Source organism: Polistes dominula, unplaced genomic scaffold (assembly GCF_049000335.1).
Source record: "Polistes dominula isolate Pdom_NZ unplaced genomic scaffold, Pdom_raw_medaka contig_23, whole genome shotgun sequence".
Classification (NCBI taxonomy): domain Eukaryota; kingdom Metazoa; phylum Arthropoda; class Insecta; order Hymenoptera; family Vespidae; genus Polistes; species Polistes dominula.
Genome location: NW_028300963.1, coordinates 5,143,805 through 5,165,528, shown reverse-complemented (window position 1 = coordinate 5,165,528; position 21,724 = coordinate 5,143,805). Strand labels below are relative to the sequence as shown.

The 21,724-nt window shown below is 31.4% G+C and overlaps 1 protein-coding gene and 1 long non-coding RNA gene across 2 annotated transcripts in view; one reads left to right on the top strand and one right to left on the bottom strand.

Moving 5' to 3' along the window:
• Positions 1-21,724, bottom strand: part of LOC149032545 (uncharacterized) — a 105,364-nt gene that overhangs the window by 38,018 nt on the left and 45,622 nt on the right. The gene's annotated exons all lie outside the window — the stretch shown is intronic.
• On the top strand, positions 18,254-20,641 carry LOC107065639 (uncharacterized). Its single transcript, XM_015319514.2, has 2 exons — positions 18,254-18,820; positions 19,578-20,641. Exons 1-2 carry the CDS (start codon positions 18,602-18,604, stop codon positions 19,866-19,868), a joined length of 510 nt encoding a protein of 169 aa, XP_015175000.1. The 5' UTR covers positions 18,254-18,601; the 3' UTR covers positions 19,869-20,641.

Here is a 21,724-nt window from a genome sequence, read left to right as displayed (position 1 = left end):
TCTCTTTCTTTTTCTTATTATTCTCGTTTCTTAACTTCTAAGAAGTTACCAATGATCCCTTTCTCTTCTCTTTTCCTATTTATCATGTTCAAAACTTGAAGTTGAAAAACATTAAGAATATGAAGTCCATTAAGAATATACTTCAGTTCATAACATCGTCAATCGTGAGAGTTGTCGATCACGCGAGAAACGATTAACCATGCATTCTACCGTAAAAGATTCTTCAAATTGTTCACTTGGTATTGAACGACTAAGAAAATGTATATTTTAACCTCTTAGGCACGGCTGAATGATCCACGGGGTTGTTTCTCTGTACGTGGCAGGGTTCAACTTATTCGCGAAAGCCACTATAGTGACGTACAGTGCTTATAAGTTTAATAATTAATTATAAAATTAGGTATAATACATTTTAAAAGATTTTATTCGTGAAAGCCACTATAGTGACGCGTAATGCCTAAAAGATTAATATTTCCAATGAACAGAAACAGTTCATTCACATGGTATTTATCTTGACGATGAAATTATCTAAAATAAAATCGTATTTAAAAGGATAGTCATCAAAAAGGTCTTTTCCAATTTGCTGCTTGGAAAATAAATGTTGTAATGGAAAGGAAAAGCGAATGGACGTCTTCTAAAAAAAAAAAAAAAAAAAAGCAGAAAAAGAAAAAGGAAGTGAAAATAAGAGAGAGAGAGAGAGAGAGAGAGAGAAAAGTAAAAGAGAGTAAAGGGGAGAGTGAGAGTCTTTTGCTATCTTGTATTTAGGATTCTCTCTCTCTATATATATATCTATATAATATATATATATATATATATATATATATCTTCAGTGAATTGGACCGATCGTAAAGCCGACTTATGCATCTTTATGGTGAACGTAAAAGCGGATTAAATAGGAGAGAGAGAGAGAGAGAGAGAGAGAGAGAGAGAGAGAGAGAGAGAGAGAGAGAGAGAGAGAGAGAGAGTATATTCCTGAACATAAGACTCCTCGAGTTCTCATGATGAACCGAACAAATACTTGATTCAATCAATTCCAACCAGAAAATTAGTTCAACGATGCTTCCAAAGACCCATCTCTCATTGTTTTAATCGATTGACAAACATTTTTTTCCCCTCTTTTTCTCTTTCAACGTTTTATAAATATTCATTCAGACAATAATGAATAAAAAAAAAAAAAAAAAAAAAGAACAAGAAATGATATCGAATATTACACGAGAGATGAGATTACTTGAAAGGTATACGCACAAAGTTATATACCACAAAAGTTATCGTACTCGTATAAAATCATGGTTAAAATATAAAATAATAAAACTTTATGAGAGAATAATTTCAAAAGATAATTTTAAACAAATCCAGTATGAATTTTAACTCGAATGAAAGTTAGAATCTTCCACTAGGAGAAGTTCATATTCATTGCATCCCTTTAGTAGTTCTTGGTAGTAGTCACGTTGGGATAAGAAAAAGGAAAGGAAAAAGGAAAAGAGCAACGCGGAAGAGAGTTTTTTTTTTATCCTGTAAGAGAAGAAAGGGAAATGGCAGCTAGCGACATAAACTCGATAAAAAGAAGAAGAAAAAAAAAAAAGAAACGAGTGAATGGTCGTGCGTGCGATCCCTCGGAAATTATCTTCTTACTTCTTTTTTTTTTCCCCTCGTGAAAGAGGGTGGAATATCTTTCTGGGAGATACATCCTGGAAGATCGTTCGGGGAATCTCGAATTAGACGTATTCCACTTCCGTGTAGGGTAAAACGCTTGGTTGGAAGGGGGTAGGTAAGAAGTTCTGTTTTACCGACCGAACTTTCACCCTTTAAATGTTTTCAAAAGAAAATTATATTGTTTTTTATTGAATTATAATACACCTTAAATTAAATCATTAAACACGTGTTGTGTACATGTTTTCGTGATTATTCGAAATTTTATGAATTCGTTAAAATTATTATCGATCAAAGATAATGATAAGATATTTCTCGAACAAATCTCATTTGTTCGTTTAGTTAAAAGGGAACGATAAAATCACCCCTTTTGTTCGAAGAGATACTGACATAAAAAAAAAAATAGTCCTCTCACAAAAATATTATTAAAGAGAGTTAGTATAAAATATAAGATTTGCGTGAAGAGGTGTTTTTTTTTTTTTTTTTCTGAACGGTCTCATCGGTGGCATCTCTCGGGTTCGACAAGAAGATTTCTTGCTAAGGGGTAAATAACTCGTAGCGATAAGAGAACCAACCCGTCGTAAATTTTCCCTGACAAAGGAACGAGGTATTTTCTCTGTCTCTCTCTCTCTCTGGGTTTATTTTTTTAGGACACGCCTTTGGTGGTACGCAGAAACGGTAGGAGTAATGAGAAGCAGATAAGGAGTTACCGCAACTAACGCGATGATTCTCGATCTCGATTATTCACGAATACTAAACATCTTGACACTTGACGAGAACAAATGTTTCAGAATATGAACGATAATGAAAACGTAACGTTTTCATCTTTGTTCATTTCAAATCGTTATTCGAATTTATAATCTAGTCAAATTTTTCATTTACATGAAAAGAAAAAAAAAAGATAGGAAAGTGTAAATGATATTTATACGAATTATTATAAAAGTGATATATGAAAGTCATATACATATCTCTTGTTATATATATGACTTAACCCACTTTTATAATTATGAGCACATTTAAAAAAGGAGAAAATAATATCGAAAAAAAAATTGAAGATAAGAAAAGCGTATAATTTAAAGGGACGAATAATATTAATACTACCATTTGTAATAGTCAATTCCTCTTTGATGCAAAGTAAAACTCATAAATTCAACAAAATGTATTCTGCGAAAGAAAAGCTCCTAAGAACAAAATCTATTCTGAATTGTATGATTTGTCGAACCACGATCCTGTCAAGCGCGTTTTTCCTCTTGAAAATAGAAACGAAAGGGCGTAGAAAACTCTCAAATAGGTTGTGTTGAATATCGATTTGTTGCTTGCTTACTGAACAGAACATAGGGGAAAGAAAGAAAGAAAAGAAAGAAAGAAAAGAAAAGAAATAAAATAGATGAAAAGAGATTGATTGAGTTAGAGTAGACGTGAAAAATTGCATTAAAAATTCTACATAGTTTTACATTTTTTGTTTCATGAAGTTTAAATTGAGTTAAATAATTATGTCAGATCTGCTATCTAAAAATTAAATGAGAGATCACAAATTTTACGAGACATTGAACGAATTATTGCACAAAATTATTTCCATATTTTTCATATGAAAAAAAAAAAAAGGAAAATAGGAATCAATTGAAAGTTCGATGAATTTGTATAAATCAGGCATTGACATTGTATCGTGATAAGGGTTAGCTATTATAATCGTAAAGTAAGCATTCTAAATTTAACAAAGTCATTCGATAATCGATAAAGTTAGCCGCATCTCGAACACCGAAGAAGGCTTCCCTTTTCCTCTTCTATGCATATATATACACACGAATCATACATATTGTATAGTAATATTTGATGGTATATAAGAGAGGTTTGGATAAAAGAAGAAAAAGAAGAAGGGAAAAAAAACGAAGAGTGAATTTTAAAGCACGGAAATTTCTCGGGAAAAATCGTCCCGATAAACGTATAGTGAAGGAGAAAAACGATTTTGGTAGAAAGGGTCAGCGATTTATGGCTATCCATCGAAGGCGAGTGTTATGGCGGTAGGAAGGACTCCAAAGATACCTGCTATCCTAACTACGTTTTCCTTTTTTCCCATTCCACCACTCTTTCTCCAGTGTCCCCTTCACCATTTTCTCTATCACTTTCTTTCTTTTTTTTTCTTTTTTTTCTCTCTTATAACATAGAAGCTTCCTGGCACTCTTTACGACTGGAGTTTGACGACGAGATGCTGAAATTCATCGTGATCGTTTGCACGAATGGAACACATACAAACACACCAACATCTTGACTAAATTCTTATCTTCCTTTGTGGAAGGGTAAGAGAAGGTACGTCTTATGTTCTTTATGGTGCACGAACCATTAACGGGTAAATAATAAAAATATTAACGAGTACCTAAGAAGATACCGTTTTTGTTCTTTTAGACCAAAGAGGGTAGAACAAATTTGACTCGTTATTTTCATTTTAAATAAGAATACAGGTAACCCTCCTATAAAAAAAAAAATGAAGGTTTCGGTATAACACGATTCATAAATAACGAGAACCTACCCCTAAATTCTATAAAATGATTTTCGTTATGATATGATTCATAAATTGCGAAAATCTTTGTACAACACTTTGTATTTTTACAGCACTGAATAACATGATTTTGTTTAACATATTTAAAAGATAGCTTTTTTGAAAATAATGATGTAAATGAATAATGAAGTATGGGTTTCATATAACATGTTTTCAAACAACACGACATTTTCTAGAGAACCTATGTTATACCGTGTTATAGGAGGATTACATGTATCATAATGAATTAAAAAAAATAATACATTGAATGTTACTATAAATGGATCCGAAATGTAATTTTGTTCGTGTAAAAATCGTCTCTTTCTTTCTTTCTTTCTTTCGTTTTGTTATCTTCCTTCGTACTTTATCTGAAAAGAGAAAAAAATAAAAAGAAAAAAAAAGCATATAGCACTTACCTCTCGCGTACTATTACGCAAGGAAATTAAGAGAAGGGTCCGACGTAAAAAAGGTGGTCGCCTCGGCGCCTACGTGATTCGAATATAACGCGAGGAATACTACTACAATTACAACTACAACTACAACGACGACGACGACAACGACGACGACTACTACTACTAATCCGAGGAGTTTCTCGGTCTAAAAAAGGCGACATCTTTTTTACTTCTCTCCTGGATCTGTGTGCAAGAGGACGCATCTGCCTCGGCGATTCGTAATCGAGCTCGCAACCAGATGGAAATGTCGCGACTCTCGAAAAAACCTGAGAGACGGGAACAAATTAACGAGGGACGAACGAGTGACGAACGATAGAAACATAGAGAGAGAGAGAGAGAGACATAGAGAGAAAGACAGAGAGACATATGTTTTACATTTATACATTTTTCATGAAGAACAAAAACAACAAAATTACAAATAAAAATCTATAATATTTTATACGACGCGCAAACTGTGATATACAAATGTTGATAAAAAATGAAATGTTGTCTTGTTGTTGTTTTTCTTCTTTTTATATAGAAGAAAAAAAAGGATAAATAAATAAAAAAAAATGGTTGCATAGTTCAAAAATAACTTGGTATGCCAACGAATGTATAATCCAGCTGATTTTTTTTTTGTACTCAGGACAACGCTTTGAAAGATTCGACGTTTATGCGTGTTTATATTCACAGTCACGAAACCGATAGTAGTAGCAGTAGTAGTAGTAGTAGTAGTAGTAGTATTTATACGAGGAGAGAAAAAGAAAGACACGGAAGAGTTATAAAATAAAATGGACCTCCTCTGCAGTGTTATGGCTTACGATTATGTTACCTCGTCGAAAGGTATTATCCCAAGTAAACTTTCCTCTTTCTACCGTTCTCTTTTTGGACAGCAAGTTTCAGGAGCAGCTTGGCATTTACGAAGGATAATGCCAACTATGAAATATCTGCCACGTTAAAACTTATCCACGTGTAGTCCGTGAAATTTATGTACGAGCATGAAAAGTCTTTGCAAATCCTTTAACATTTTTTTATATTTCGTTTTATTTACTTCTGTTTTCTTTTTTTTTTTTTTTAATTATTAATTATTAATTAATCGGAATACATAAATGGTTTCTTTGAATTATCTTTTATAATTCTTATAATATATTCTTATAATTATATATATAAAAATAGAACTATCGTACTAATTATATTATTCTTTTAAATGGATCCAAATTTTCGCGTTGGTGGTAATAATTTGGTTGAAATAAAAAAAAAGAAAAAAAAGGACGAAATTTTACAACAAATAATCGGATAAGAAAAGAAATGGATAACGAGATTAACGTGGGCTCATAGAATTTTCCATGAGATCGAAAGAGAATTCTCTCTCAAAGAGGAGATCCGAAGTACTGATAAACCTACTAAAGGGTCAAAGAGCTTAATGAACCATCCTCTAGCAGGGTGATCGTGATCGAACTATCAAAATCTTCTCTTTCTTTTCTCTTACCATTATACTCTTACAATTTACGGAAGAGAAAACGTAGTTTTTATTCTTGTACAAATATTACGAAAAATCGAATGAATTCAAACGAACGAAATCGATCAGCAATAAGTGGGTGGTGGTGACCTTTAAAACTTCCTACAAAAAAAAAAATACAATTAACGTCATGAATTAACAGATATAAAACGTTTGGATAAATAAAAAAACGTTTAAACGAGTTTTTGTCAATTTTTCTTTTAGGGAGTCTGAGACTCCTGAGTATTATTCAAACTTGGCTAAACGCGACTTGGTTCATTCTTTTTTTTTTTTTTTTTTTACTCCTTTACGTTGAAATATCTTCCGTCTAGAAGTCTAGAGGACGAAGAAAAACGAAGGAGAGAAAAATAGTGAGAAAAAGAGAGAGAGAAGGAGACAAAAAGTTTCAAGTGGCTATCGAGACTTCTACCAATTTCCTTGAAAGTTTTCAATGAAATACGCAAAACTTTTTCGTATGATTGAGTTTTATCATTTTCTTTCGTTGTTAATTAGAAAATTATACGAATTAACTTTTTTAAATAGATACGTAATTGAGAATAAATTTACGAAAGGTATACATACGTTCGAAATAAATTAATAAAATAATTTCTATACGCATATATAATTTCAATTAGAATAATATTCTTTTACAATTAAAAATGATAGAAAAAGCAATTTTATACGAATACATTTCTAAATATGTAATCGAGTAAAGTTTACATTCGTTTCAAAATAAATTAACAAATGATTTATGTATATGTAATTCGAATAATCTTTTTTAGAATTCAAAATGATAGAAAAACAATTTCTATATAAATCTAAAGAAAGATGAAAAATATCTTGGAAAGTGTCTGATTATCGAATAATGTGACAAAATTGAATGGAATGGTAAGAATCTCGTAAAAGACGTAAGTTTGTGATCTTTAAGGACTTTTAAGAGTGAGAAAAAAGAAAAGAAAGAAAAAAAGCACACGAAGTGCTACCCAAAATTGTCTTTTTACGAGCCTTGAATCCAGGCCAACGAGATTTTAGGCGAGCAAGCAGTTAAACCGATCGTTCTATGATCGCGTTTAAACTTACCTTTACTCGCATGCACATAAACACACACACACACACACACACATTCTTTTTCACTCTTTCTTTTTCCTTCTTTGAACATCTATGCATGTTCAAACGTAATCGTCTTCGAGGAATCGTTTACGGATTGTTCGAAGAAATTGTATTTAACGATCTTGCAAAATCCATTTATACGATTTACATTGACAAACAACTTTAACAACTTTATTTTGATTGTATATATTATATTGTAAATAGAATATTTCTTTGAAAGAATTTTTTTTTTTTTAGAGAGAAAAATAGAAACGTTGAAGATAAGTACACTACCATTCCAGTAAAGTACCTTTGAGAAAAGTGCTTCTTCTTATCTATCTACCAACCAACCAACCTTTCCTCGGGGTTATATGAAATTTTAATATTCGCGCAATGTTGCAGCAAATAGCAGCAAATTTTTCTACAACAACTATGCTTCCTCTTTTACCTTTACGGCAATAACTTACATTTTTCTATATATATATACACACAATAGATTAATAAATTGAATTAGAATGTTTCGTTTCACTCAAATTTTTGAATGTAAATTTTTGTGTAACGTAAAAAAAAAGTAAATAAAAAAAGGAGAATAAAAAGAAAAAGAAGAAGAAGAAGAAGAGGGTAAAGGAAATGTAAAAGAGATGAGAATAGAAGAAACTCTGGTTCTCTTTTAAAGAGAGAGAGAGAGAGAGAGGGAGAGAAAAACGAGAATGAGAGCCAAGAACGGCGCCAAGGATATTTATACCTTTGGCGACCTTTGACGGCCACTAAGAAGACGAGAACGGCGACGCTCAATGAAAATCTCTCTCGTGCCGTCACTCCGAAGAAAGTGAGAAAGAGAATGAAACTGACTGAGATATATCCAAGGAACGACTACCCAAACTTGCTCGATCAATGTCTTTCATTTCGTTTGACCGATAGCTTCTTTCTTCTTTATATTCCAATTCTCTACCCCAAAAATTCGATAAAATATTAATATAATATATAATTGTATTATATACAATTTATATTACAATTTATAATATAAATTATATTATATTATATACTATGCAAGTATAAAGTAATATAAAGGAATTATTATATAATTATTAGTAAAGGTAATAGTAAAAGTAGATAAAGTAAGGTAATTGTTAATTATATTAAATTATAAAGTGTCACTCTGTTTATAATATAATTTATATTATATATAATTACTTCAGTAATTTTTCTTTATTAATTAAAACAAATATCAAATTATTAAGTACCCATAATCCAATATTACTTTACGATACTTAATAAAATCAATCAATTGAAACTTTTCAACATAATGAAATATAATAAACAAATTATATATATATTATATACCCTCTGGCAAATAATAATAATAATAAGAATCATAATAAATTTCTTTGATTTTTCCTCTCTTTTATTTTTTTCTTCTTTTTTTTTTTTTTTCATTTCTGTAATAATGGTGGCAAATATTCGTAAGACAAAACGCGCTAATAAATTTTGGGGAAAAGTGTGGTGGGATAGGGTACACAATTCAAGGCCAAAGAGGATTCCCATTTTCCGTCTTCTTAAGGGTAAATGCTGCATCGTTAAGGGCTAACGAGGGAAAGATGGCGACTCTGAAACGAGATTGCGTGCTTCGTTGGCAAAAGTCTTGGTAGTGCTTTAATTGAAACTGCCGACTAAGCGAAAAGCATTTGCTTTCGGCAAGCTTTTGATTTCGAACACGCACGACTTCCGTTGTTTTATCTTTTTTTAAGTATCACTCGATCGGGGTAATTTATCTTAAAAAAAAAAAAAAAGAAAAAAAAGAAAAAAATCCAAAATGATCGTACCGAAGTAACGTCGAATTTTGTTTTCATACAAAAATTACAAATTATTTGTGAAAAAAAAAAGAAGTTTTTTATTTGGCCCTTTTAAGAAAAATTTGGATTTCGAGTAGGACGATTGAGAATTCCATGGTAGAGTAATAATCTGTAAGAAAAGTTTGATCATAACGTTGAAAGTAATACAAGTGGAAGCTTCAAAAGTTTATCGACGCTTTATGAAACCTTTGTCTATAGATCGTCCGTGTAGAAGCTTATGAAAGACGAGCTTTTCTTAGCATTTAGACAGCTTCCTTGGTATGTGTGCGTATCTGATCGAGCACGTCCGTGGAACGAATTACCTTTAAAACCTTTCCTTCGATCACCATCCAACGAACTATTTATTAACATAATACTAGAGGGGTTAATGAACTTTTATACAATTATCCCCCATCCCTAACTCCCATAACTTCTCTCCAAAATATAATATAATTTACTTTTTATTAGATATTTAGCACGTATTATTTCGCAATTTAGTGAGAAATAATTTGTCATGAATTATTAAAAGTACACGTTTGAACATAGTTTAAGACTCGAGAACGTTCTCATTTTTTTTTTCTTTTTTTTTCTTTTTGCGTATTTCTCCCTTTTTCCACCCACGTTTGGTACGCCTCATAAATTCTGAACATTTTCCGCTTCGAAAACGCGAGCGTAGGTTTGCGTACGTATGATGTACGTATATATGTGTGTAACATATACGTGTGTGTGTGTGTGCGCGCGCGCCTGTACACACATACACAGAGGAATTCAAGCGTTCTACAAATGGAATTATCTTTCGTCGACAGCAACATCCTGGGAACTTGGTATTCCCTGTCTTAAGCAATCTGCTGAAAACTATCGTTATCGATCATATCGATAAAAACAACTAAGTATATTCTACTTTTAATTTTGTTTTTGTTTTTTTTAAGCATAATACAAATAAATAATTGTATATAATAAAATAATAATATTATTTATTAATGTAGAGTTATAATAATTTAATTGTAATATTTGTTTGAATTGAATTGAAAATTGAACAAATCCCACTTATAATTTATAGTTAGTGAGAATCATCGATAAAAAAATTTGACGACCGATAAGGATTAATAATTAATCAAAATCAATGGAAATAGTTGAACTAATATTAAACTATTCCATTCCTACAAAATACTTTAGTTTAAAAGTATTCAGCAATCAAAGGGTTAAATGGCGAAGAGAAACAAAAACAAAAACAAAACAAAAATAGAAAAGACAAATTTACAAGAAATTTGTCGGCACACTGACCTATATTATTTCTTGGAAATGATTCGAGAACTCGAAGTAAATATAAAAGAAAAAGAAAAGTCACTTGGTTCGTCAACACCAGGTTTGTCATATAAGGTACGAACCTTATATGGTGATAATACGCTGCTCACCTACATTTATTCCTGGAAACGAACAGGATTACTAAAAGACGTGTATCATAATAATAAAGAAAAAGAAAAAAAATCCAAGGTAAGGTAAGAAGAGGACAAAAAAAAAGATTCCTTAGGATAGTTCTACTTTAATGAATGGAATAAACGAATGGATATATGACAATACTTTGAACTATCTGCTTTAAAAGAATTAAATATTACGAAAATAAGTTTATAGCGATTTATTTGTTTGTTTTTTTTTTTCGTTCAGTTTAATACACGTTTGTTTTAATCGATTTAAAATATTATTAACGCGATACGTTTATTATTATTATTATCATTATTATTATTATTATTATTATTATTATTATTATTATTATTATTATTATTATTATTATTATTATTTGAATATTGAATATTTATTATATGGAAATTTCTGTAAATAATATTATTTCCAACTGAAATAATTCTCACATTTTTATCGAATTCGAACAAATTAATTTCCCTGGAGCGTATTACAAATGTTTTTTTTTTTCTTTTTTTTTAATAAATTGTCAATTTTTTATTTTGTTCCAATAATTTTTTTCTTAAAAAAAAAAAAAAAAAAAAAAAGATGTGCATTGGAAATAGGAAAAAGATCGGATCTTTTGTTAGTTGACAAGGTCAAATTCGAGGATGAACAGTATAGTCGAGTAAAAAACGAACGAACGAAAAAAAGCAAGAGAAGAAGAAGAAAAAGTCGAAGAAGAAGAAGAATAAGAAGTCGAAGAGTAGAACGAATTTGAAAGTAAGGTCGAGAGAAACTGGTGACCTTAATTTTCGATAGGAAAAGCTAGCCGAGGAAGAGGGGATCGCGAAAAAAGAAGCGGAATTATCCTTCGGGAAAAGCTTTTCTCTTCCTTCTCTACGATTTCAAAGAACCTTTCTCTCGATGCTACTCGAAAAGAGAAATGTTTTACAACGGAAAATACGTTTCCATTTATCTCCATCCCTTTCTCTTGTCCCCTCCTCCTCCTCCTGCTCCTCCTCCTCCCACCCAGCTCATCCTTTTTTCCCAACATTTCATTCCATCTTATCTTCTTCTTCTTTTCTATGCATCTTCAATGATACATTACTTATCTCAATAAATTGTTTTTACTGATTCAACGAAATCTCTCCCTTATCTTTTCATTTTATTTATAAAATTGACAACAAAATGGTATAAATAATTTAATAATAGTTTAAATGTATATAGAATTTTGTGTGGTTATTCGTAGCGAAGAAAACAAAAAAGAAAAAAAAAAAGAACTTCATCTCCCATTAAAATTCAATCTAAAGAAAAGTAATAGTTCATTTGAGGTATAATAAAGTTTTGATAAAAATAGTTTGAGTACGGAGGTGGCTCACGTGTCTTCGCCTAGCTACATATCGATTTTCTGTTTTAGGAGCCCTTGTTCCCTCTTCTTCCTTCTACTCCTCTTCCTCCTCCTCCTCCTCCTCCTCCTCCTCCAAAGGAGGGAAGAAACTCCAAAGGGTGGGACGTTAAGCCTTCGTTATTATGAATCTTTACTTACGGTCTACCGTATACTTTTTCTTCTTTTTCTTTTCTCTACTTTTCAACATCGTTGTGTAAGTAATAATAAAATGTCAATGATATTGAAAATAAGAAAAAATCTACGACAATTAATATAAATAATAAATGTTGTATAAATGATTTTTATACTTTATATACTTATGATTTATAATTTGTGATCTAAGAACACATAAAATGTACCCTAGTTAATAAAATAAAACTATTAATTGTAACCAAATTATGAAAGCTATATATTGTTATGAATTGAATTATGTTTAAATGTATCTTAAAACATAACTTAACGTGATGAGTAAATATATTTCACATTTTTCTTGAGAACCAACAAATTTTTCTCATGGACAATGACTTTGGCGAACGCTGATATACAGTAGAATCGATATTATTTAACAAAATAATATAAAAAATATTACCCATACAATATTGTGCAAATTATCACCAAGAAAAAAAGAAAAAAATTCTTGGGACAACCTAATAAATGATTTTTATCTTTTTTTTTTTTTTTTTTTCTTGAGTTGAACGATTCTATCAGATTTTGTCAATCTTTTTCTAACGTTAAACGTGATGGTAGAAATTTTGTTACGAAAGTGGTGAATCGCGTAAAAATCTCGTTTAAAAAGGGATTTGAGAAGATAGAAAAAGGAGAATATTCTGGGAATATTCTGGCCCATATTTCTAGTCGATCGCCAGTAGATAGCAAATACGAGGGAAAATCAAATATCTGGGTTTGGTATCGGGCGCCTATGCTCGCGTGCCATAAGTCGATCCTAGTCGTTTAAAAACTTTCATCCTCTCGTCGGATTTCCACCAATCTCGCTTCGACAACATTTTCTTTTTTTTTTTTTTGCTTCTTTTCTCTCTCTCTCTCTCTTTTGCTCAATTTCTATTTCACGCTTGGAAAAATTCAATGCTACGTTTAAATTTGAGGGAAAAATTAATTTTCTTATTTTATTTCTTCTTCTTCCACGTACCATAATATTAATAATAATAATAATAATAATAATAATAATAATAATAATAATAATAATAATAATAATAATAATAATAATATTAAAAATAATTATAATGATACTCGTACGTATTATATTATACGTAGAATAAATAACAGCTGTCATCGAATAATGCTAGAAACTAAATTCACTTTCTGTAATTCGATTGAGAACAAAAGTAAAGTTTTCAATATTATTCTCAAACTTTATTTAACTTTTACTTGAATGCAATTTATATTTTATGCCAACATAGTAAAGTTATTCGATTTTATTCATACGTCGTGTTAAGGAGATAATAAATTTCGTCCCATTCGTCTTTCATTTCTCTCTCTCTCTTTCTCTCTATCTCTCTGTTTCCTTTTTGGGTTCATCTCGCTATTTATAATTATGGTTCAGATGGTACAGTCAAAAAAGTAAGTCGTGATATTAATTACCAGTGTCACGATTTATCGTTAACAACGGGTACCATATTCAAAACGTATGATGTTCATTACTCGTTTGTACGAGTTCTTTCCTTCGAATTTCTCGAGACAAAAATTATGGGGAAAAATTTCAAAAAGAAAGAGACTTTGGAAAAAAAAAATAATAATATCGAGTGTGAAAGAGGGAGGGAAAAAGAAAAAAAGATAAAGAGAGAGAGAGAGAGAGAATGAGAGGAATGCTATACCACCACACTGCACACTATGGTGAAGTCATCGAAAGGGAAACAATAACCGAGAGAAAAGAGTACTGCGGTTAGGAACAAAAGGAAGGAAAAGGGGGTGACGAATGAAGCGCAATATCGCAAAGTGCTCTTGATAATTTTCTACGATGAAAGAACACACCTACCACAAGGAAAAAGGGGAGAGGGGATAGAAAATTTTAAGTACTTTTTTTCACAAAAAAAAAAAAAAATTTATATCAACTTCCTATAAAATAGAAAGAAAGAAAGAAAAAGAGAAAAATTTCATTTTTAATGGAAAAACAGAAAAATATTCCCTTTTACAATTTGTAAGATGAAAGAAGAACGATATATATATGTATATGTGTGCCCATAATTATGAAAGTGGTCTAAGTCAAAATAAAAAAAATATTAAAATGAGTTTATCGGTTATTACGCACCACATTATTTTAAACTAAATAAATTCAATGCAATTTGAAACCGATATTGTCAAAAATGAATCGTCAGATAATATTTGTTATTTCAATATTATATAGAATTCATATAGAGTGTTCAAATATAAATCTTGAAATATCTCGAAACAAGAGATACATGACTTAGTTAGACCACTTTCATAATTATGGGCACATATGTTTATCCAACGAAGCTTAAATTTATACTAACGACGTTGCATCTTTTCACCGAGTATATATATATATATATATATATATATATATTTTATCGTATATACCTCTCGCAGCTGATCAAACTTTTTTTCACATCTAAAACATGCACGTAGTTAAACGCGTCAAGGATGCACACGCGTCGGCCTCATTCTCCTAAACAACACAACTAAACGTCAATGAATGACTTCGTAGAAAGCACGAGTTTTCTAAGCGTTCTTGAAATTCCAAATGAACGATCGAATAAAAATACTCGAATAATACGATATGTAATTGATATGTTAAATTATGTAAAAATGTATTATTATAATCGATTGAATAAATATGTAATAAAATAAAATAATGTAATAAAAAAGAAAAAAAAAGAAGAAAAAAACAAAAAAAAGAAATAGTTATACGATACACACTCCCTCTCATACATCGTAATACCTTTTTTTCTGAAAATGATTCCGAGAAATATTCCAGGATAGGCGTAACTTTATTCGAGAATACAAAAGAAAAATATAGAAACAGTTGGGAGGAAGAAGGGTAGGGGGTAGGAAAAAGGTGAACGAAATTTGGCGCCAAGCTCGTTTTATCCCGACTATAAACGACCATAAACGACGACAACGACGATCGCTCGAGGGTTAAGGAAAAAAACGTAAGTGGCGGTATAGTAAGGGGTACGAGGAGGAGGAGGGGGAGGGGGTTGGAGGAAAAACGATGGAATACGGAGGGTGACGGGGGGGGGGGGATAAAAATGCGGCTCAATCAGCGTTTATATGAAAAACACCGGGCTATTCTGACGATGGTGGCTAAGTTGAGAAGAAAGTAGGCGGTGGGGTAGAGAGGGACGGGGTTGGAAGGGGGTTGAAGAGAAAACGGAGCTTTCTCTGATAAATAGCATGGACTTTGCGTCTCTTGGCGTCGCGAATATTTCTCAAGTGTCTCACTCTTGACTCGAAAAAGAGAGAAAAAGAGAAAGAGAAAGAAAAAGAGAGAGAAAGAGAGAGAGAGAGAGAGAGAGAGAGGAAAAAGAAAAAGGTTTCTGTTCCACCGTCTTTTTACCTTCATTTTGAATGAACAACCAAGGGGTGTTTTCAACGCTTTAAAAGGTCGGAAGAGAAAGAAAAAGTAAGAGAGAGAGAGAAATAGAGATGGAAGAATTTCTTACGTGATTTTTTACCTTCTAATACAGAAAATTTCAGAGACGATTCATTTTTCATAAAGTCTCTCCCTTTCTGTTTTATCTACGTAAAAATTTCCCTATCTGTCTCTCTCTGGTTACATATTAACACCATTTCGATGATTATTTTTTAACAAGAAAGTACTACTACTACTACTACTACTACTACTACTACTACTACTACTACTACTACTACTACTACTACTACTACTACACATGAATAAAGATGATACGTGCTTTGAAAATAAATTATAAATGTATATTTTGTATGATTATTAAATATGTAAAACACAGTACTCTAGCATTGGTATTGGGAGGGGGAAGGAGGTGGCTTTTGCCGTTCGTTTGCATACGAACATTTTGTTTTATTTTTGATGTATTTTTTTTTTTTTAATTCTCTTTTTCTCTATTTTCTTTATTTTCTTTTTTCAAGTTTTAAGAAAAAGTGGTGGTGGTGGTTGAGATTGCACGTTGGTCCTTGAGATGCTTGGAAGGCACTCGTTGGAATTGGTTGTAAATGCTGGGATTTCCGTGGGCTTTTGAAGATCATGTACCCACGCTATAATATCCTCTGGTAATTTCAAGCGCCCTCATTAGGGCGTCTCCTTGGAAAAGCGCACCCTAATGATAACGAGAGGGCAATCAACGTTTTCATTTGAAAGATATTTTCCTGCATTATTTTGCTTATGTTATAATAGTGTGTTTTATTTCCTTTCCTTCGTTGTTACTGACATTCTCGTAGTGAGAATATTATTAACGTTGTCCTATTTCACATGAAAGTGATAAAAATATTCTTACCAAAGCTCTCTCTCTCTCTCTCTCTCTCTGTCTCTGTCTCTTTAAACGATCGAACTTTTACGTTCCCTACTACTACAAAAATATTCCATCCTTTTTGCATAATTTATAACTCGCATTATAAGAGGATGAATAAATGTAGGTGGGTTGGTAAATAGGTAGGAAGAATGCAGTAGATTCTTTGGGAGGTGCCATCAGCCGCATTTATGGGGTTAATGTAATATGAAAACTATCGTTAAATGTACATTTTATCGAACGAAAATACACGCGATGATGAGTCTTCAATTTACTTTATTCTAAAAGTTTTATCCATCGTTGCCTTTTCTTTTTTCATTCTATTTGTGTCGAATGGATAATAATAATAATAATAATAATATTAATAATAATGATAATGATAAAAAGGAAAAAAATATGAATAAAACGCCAACGTTGTTTTTTATTGTCTAACCGACCGAAATGAGATGAAAGGAGACACACACAATTAAAATATATTCTGTAATAATATTATATATTATACAGATATTTAAAATAAAAAGGATATTCATTTGAGTTCGTTCGGTGTATCCTTTGAATCAGGTCCTTTAGAATCACACGATTCGATACAAACTCGGAAATTGACTCGAAGAGAGGTGCTTTTGAAATCCAGACGAGTAGTCTCGTTCTACTTTGAAAATTCGATCTAAATTTAGTTAGTATTTAGTACAGTCTCTCTGACAGAAGAAAAGAGAAAGAAAAAGAAAAGGAAAAGAAAATAAAAAGAAATAATTCGAAAGAAGAGTGTATAGAAAAAGGGTTGGATAAAATTAAACTATCGATTAAAAAAAAAAAAAAAAGAAAAAAAAAAGAACAAAACTAAATAATGTCGGTAAAATTTAAAAGACGCGTTTAAATAGGTGTTACCCTTTCAAATTAGATTTTCTAATTGTCGGTGAAAGAGAGATAAACTTTCAAAAGCTCATTAAATAATACGACGTTTTAGGTTAATGAATGACACGCAATGAAACGTTCGTAGGTAGGGAAGACACAATTTAATCCGTACGCATGATTCTATGTCTCTCCTTCTGCTCTAATTTAACCGAAAACGCGTTAGAAACGTGTAGAGAAGCTTAGAATAGGCTAAATCGACGCGTTGAAAATGATCGCAAATAGCGTAAGCTAAATGCGCGCGTACTACTACTATTACTACTACTACTATTACCTTGTAGAATTTCAATGGGTTACCATTTCTCTCTCTAACCTCGAGAGAATCGAAGGGCATAATCTAGCAACTGCGTCCTACCTTCCCTTCTTCCTTCCTACCTTCCTTCCTTCCTTCCAAAAGGGAGAATCAGCTGCTCGTGTCTATCGACCTTGATGAGAAACGCTTTCGACACTTGGAACGAGAGACTGTGTTTAGAATACTAATAGTTCATAAGATAATAAGACTCTCTTTAAATGAAATCAACTACTGATTTATTTTCTTGTTCATATGGTAATCGAAAACGCAATTATTTATAGCCCTACCTGTTAATTAATAACGATTGAAAATTATATGAATATTAACTAAGGGTATATTTGGAGTAAGGAAGTTTTTTTACGGTGGGTGCACTCGATGTAATGGGACTGAAGGTGTCTTAGAATAAATACAAATTATAGTTTTATGATGTAAAGATTTATGGTTAGAGACCCAATTCGGTGGTCTTGTTATATATACGTAGAAAATGTGTTAGGAACTCGTCAATATTAGGAGAACATAAAATTTGGAACCTAGTTTCCTTGACCTATGTTCGCTTTTCGATAGATAGAATGCGATTAAGTTGCGAACTTTAGATACAAATAAACCAAAAAAAAAAGCAATAATTATTATATTAAAATTATTGCAAAGTTTTGACAATAATGAAAAAAAAAAAGATAAAAAATGGAAGACACGTGCGAATGTGAAGGAAAGAAGAAGAAACGAAGGAAGAAAAACGAATGCAATAAAGAAAAAAAAAAAAAAAAAAAAGATGTTTAGATCGACCTCGACAAGGTCGCAAAACGATTGAACGTGTGCTCGATCGATGGCCGAAAGAATGTTGCGTGCCCCTGGTCTATGTGTGTGTGTGTGTGTGTGTGTGTGTGTGTGTGTGTGTGTGTTTGGCCATTGGCCAAGGACAGTTTGCTTGCTTAACATCGACAGTAGCCAACAACGATCGAGTTATCCTCTTCGTTTCAACAACACAATCGTTATTTCACAATCTACCTAACCCATAAGCTTTCATAAACCGTATTAACTAACCAACCCAAGCCGACACAATTTATTCGGTGCCGAAAGATTACGTGACAATGAAGACGATCACGATTATACTTGATTATGCACGATTACGCGACGTTAAATATACAATTTGGTAGTCAACTCGCGTACGAAAAGTATAGTAAGACTTCTTCTTCCCTTGCATTTGACTCCGATCGATCGAGCTATAAAACGGACTGGAACTCAACTCGAACCATCAATCGATCTTCAACTACAAACCTTTCGAGTTTCAACGAAGAACTACTCCGCCAACCAATAATCAACATGAAGTGCTTTGTCGTGAGTACAATTTTTATTAACGATACTAATTTGATCTAAAAGTATTATCATCACATCTTCTTATTTATATACAAAATCTTACTTATTATTTACTTTTTTATAACACATATATACTAAAACTAACGTTAATAAATCGTGATTGATTAGAAATTCGTTTGTAATATCGTCAATTTAAAATTAAATGTTTCATTTTTAGCTAATTATTATAATTAATTATTTATTATATAATAAAACTAGAGGTGCCCCGGCCACGCGTTGCTGTGGCTAATAAATATATAGATAGATCTGAATTTACGCACATAACATTTGTCTTCTTTTTCTCTTTTTTCTTAATATCGAACCAACTGCGCATGAGCGGTAACATAAGATCACCACTTACTTCACATCATATAAGTTTACATTGTTTGAATATAGGCACATAACATTTGTCTTTTTTTCTCTTTTTTCTTAATATCCTTTTAAAGGAAAAATAATTATGGTGGGTCACCCTTATCACTCAGGGGTATAAGAAATATACGAAAAACTATTCTCATACCTACCGAATATACACAAAAAATTTCATATAAATCGGTCAAGTCGTTTGGGAGAATAAGAATAACAAACACTGTGACAGGGGAATTTTATAGAGATAAGAGATAAATAAAATTATATAATTTATAAAAATAAATATTATATATTAATATTAATTTATAAATTTATTTATATTTTTATATAATACAAGTTAATTAAAAAATGTATTATTATTATTTTGATTTAGGCTATCGCCCTTTTCGCTATGATCGCAATTGCCTTCGCCGAAGATACGAAACCGGTTGAAGCAGAGTCGATCGAGCCTTCTAATGCAAACAACAACCCATTAGAAGCAGAAGCGGCTAGAAACAAACGTGGAGTATTAATCGGTGCTGCGTACACTGCACCAATTGCATACACAGCTCCGGTTGCTTATACCTCAGCAGCAGCGTACGCCTACCCTTACGCATACACAGCTGCATATTCGAGCTACCCCTATTATGCAGCTGGCTACAGCGCACCCTACATCGTGGCCTAGATAATAATGACGACGACGACGACGACGACGACGACGACGATGACCTACCAGCAGCAGCTTTTACCTGACGCCAACATCAACGTTTCTGCTGTTGCTGCTTATACTGCTACTCTTAAAGGTTTTTTTTTCTTTTTTTCTCTTCTACCTTTTTCTTTGGTTCTCATCCACCAAGCAAGCAAGCAAGCAAGCAAACAAATAAGAACTAAAATATTCGTCCATTCGCCATGTCAAAAAGGGAATCTATTCTAACGAAAATTGTAAAAATTGTAAAAAAAAAAAAAAAAAAAAAGAAGAAAAAACTAAGGTTGGATTAGTACGCACAATTCAAGAGAATTTGAGCTTTCTTTTAAGCTCTTTCTCTCTCTTGATATCTCTTGATATCTCTTTTGTTTTTGGAATGCTTTTTTTCTTCTTTTTTTTTCGGAATTTTCTAGCCGAATAGAGGGTAATGCACAGCGTGGAAATAATCATAGGAATAATCATAGGAATAATCATAGGTAGAGATATTTGTTCTGTATTGTTCTGTTCTGTTCTGTTCTTTTTGTTTTCTTTATTTTGACGACACGCTGGTAATATCCTCTTTTAAGTTAGCTTCTTTCTTCTTTTTCTCTTTTTTTTTTTTTAATTAGACTTTATCGATTTTAACGTTAAATTTTATTGTTAAAATATAATCGTGTTATAAAAAAAGGAAAAAAAAAACTTATAAATGTATAACCAATGTAATTAATAATAATAAATAACATACATGATATATGCATATAAATAATGTCTCTCTTTTTATTTTTTTTAGATAATAATAATAATAATAATAATAATAATAATAATAATAATAATAATAATAATAATAATAATAATAATAATAATTGCTTAAAAGAAACGTGGAAAAAAAATTCAAAGTATTGTCGCAAATAAATCCAACAAAAGGAGTACACGTAAATTCCATTAAAATGAAAAATGTCGATCGTTTGATCGATCGCAAATTGATGAATTCAGGTTATCGGAAAGTAGAAAAATTGCACATTCCGCGCATTTCTTTCTTTTGTTGAAAAAGAAATTTTTTCTTCTTATCCTTTGGAATAAATCGAAACTATTTCTCTAGAACATCGACATGTTACATTGACAAAGATATAAAGAATGGAAGATTTTTATTTTCAAGATAACAGTTAATAATCTTTCAAACAAAGAAAATATGTATTACATTTATAATACTCTAGCAACGATGATACATTTGTGCAACCATCGATTTTTCCCAATTTTATTTTCTTTCTTTTTTTCTTCTTTGTGATTCATGGGTATTTTTTTCCTTTTTTTTTTTTTTTTATTTATTCGTAAAAATAAATTTCTACGTGAGAGTGTACAAAACACAAGGGAAAACCGCGTGCCAATATTTTTTTATAACCCAGTGTATAAACGAGACGACTTGGACGGAATGTTTTATATCGAAAGTTGCTTCGATCTGGACAAAAAATAAAAAAAAAAGAAGTGGATGAAAAAAAAACGAAAAAAAAAAAAAAAATAAATAAATAAAAACGAGAGAAAGAGAAAAATATTGGAGAAAAATACCACGAAAAATAAAAATATAATAAAAAAGAAAATAAAAATGTATACAAGCAATAGAGAAGTGTAAGTTACGTTCGGAAATAGAAGGGTAATAAGTACGGCGATTCGAAACAGACCGACTGTGGTAAAACTTTTAATTGCCTTCCGTTGAATGTCCCACATGGTAATTAAACTGCGTTACGAAACATCCAACGTCGAATTTTAATTATATAACATGTCGATATATTAGTTTACATACGTGCTCGCGTAAAAGAAATAAAAAAAAAAAGAAGAAAAAAAAGAAATAATTACTTTTT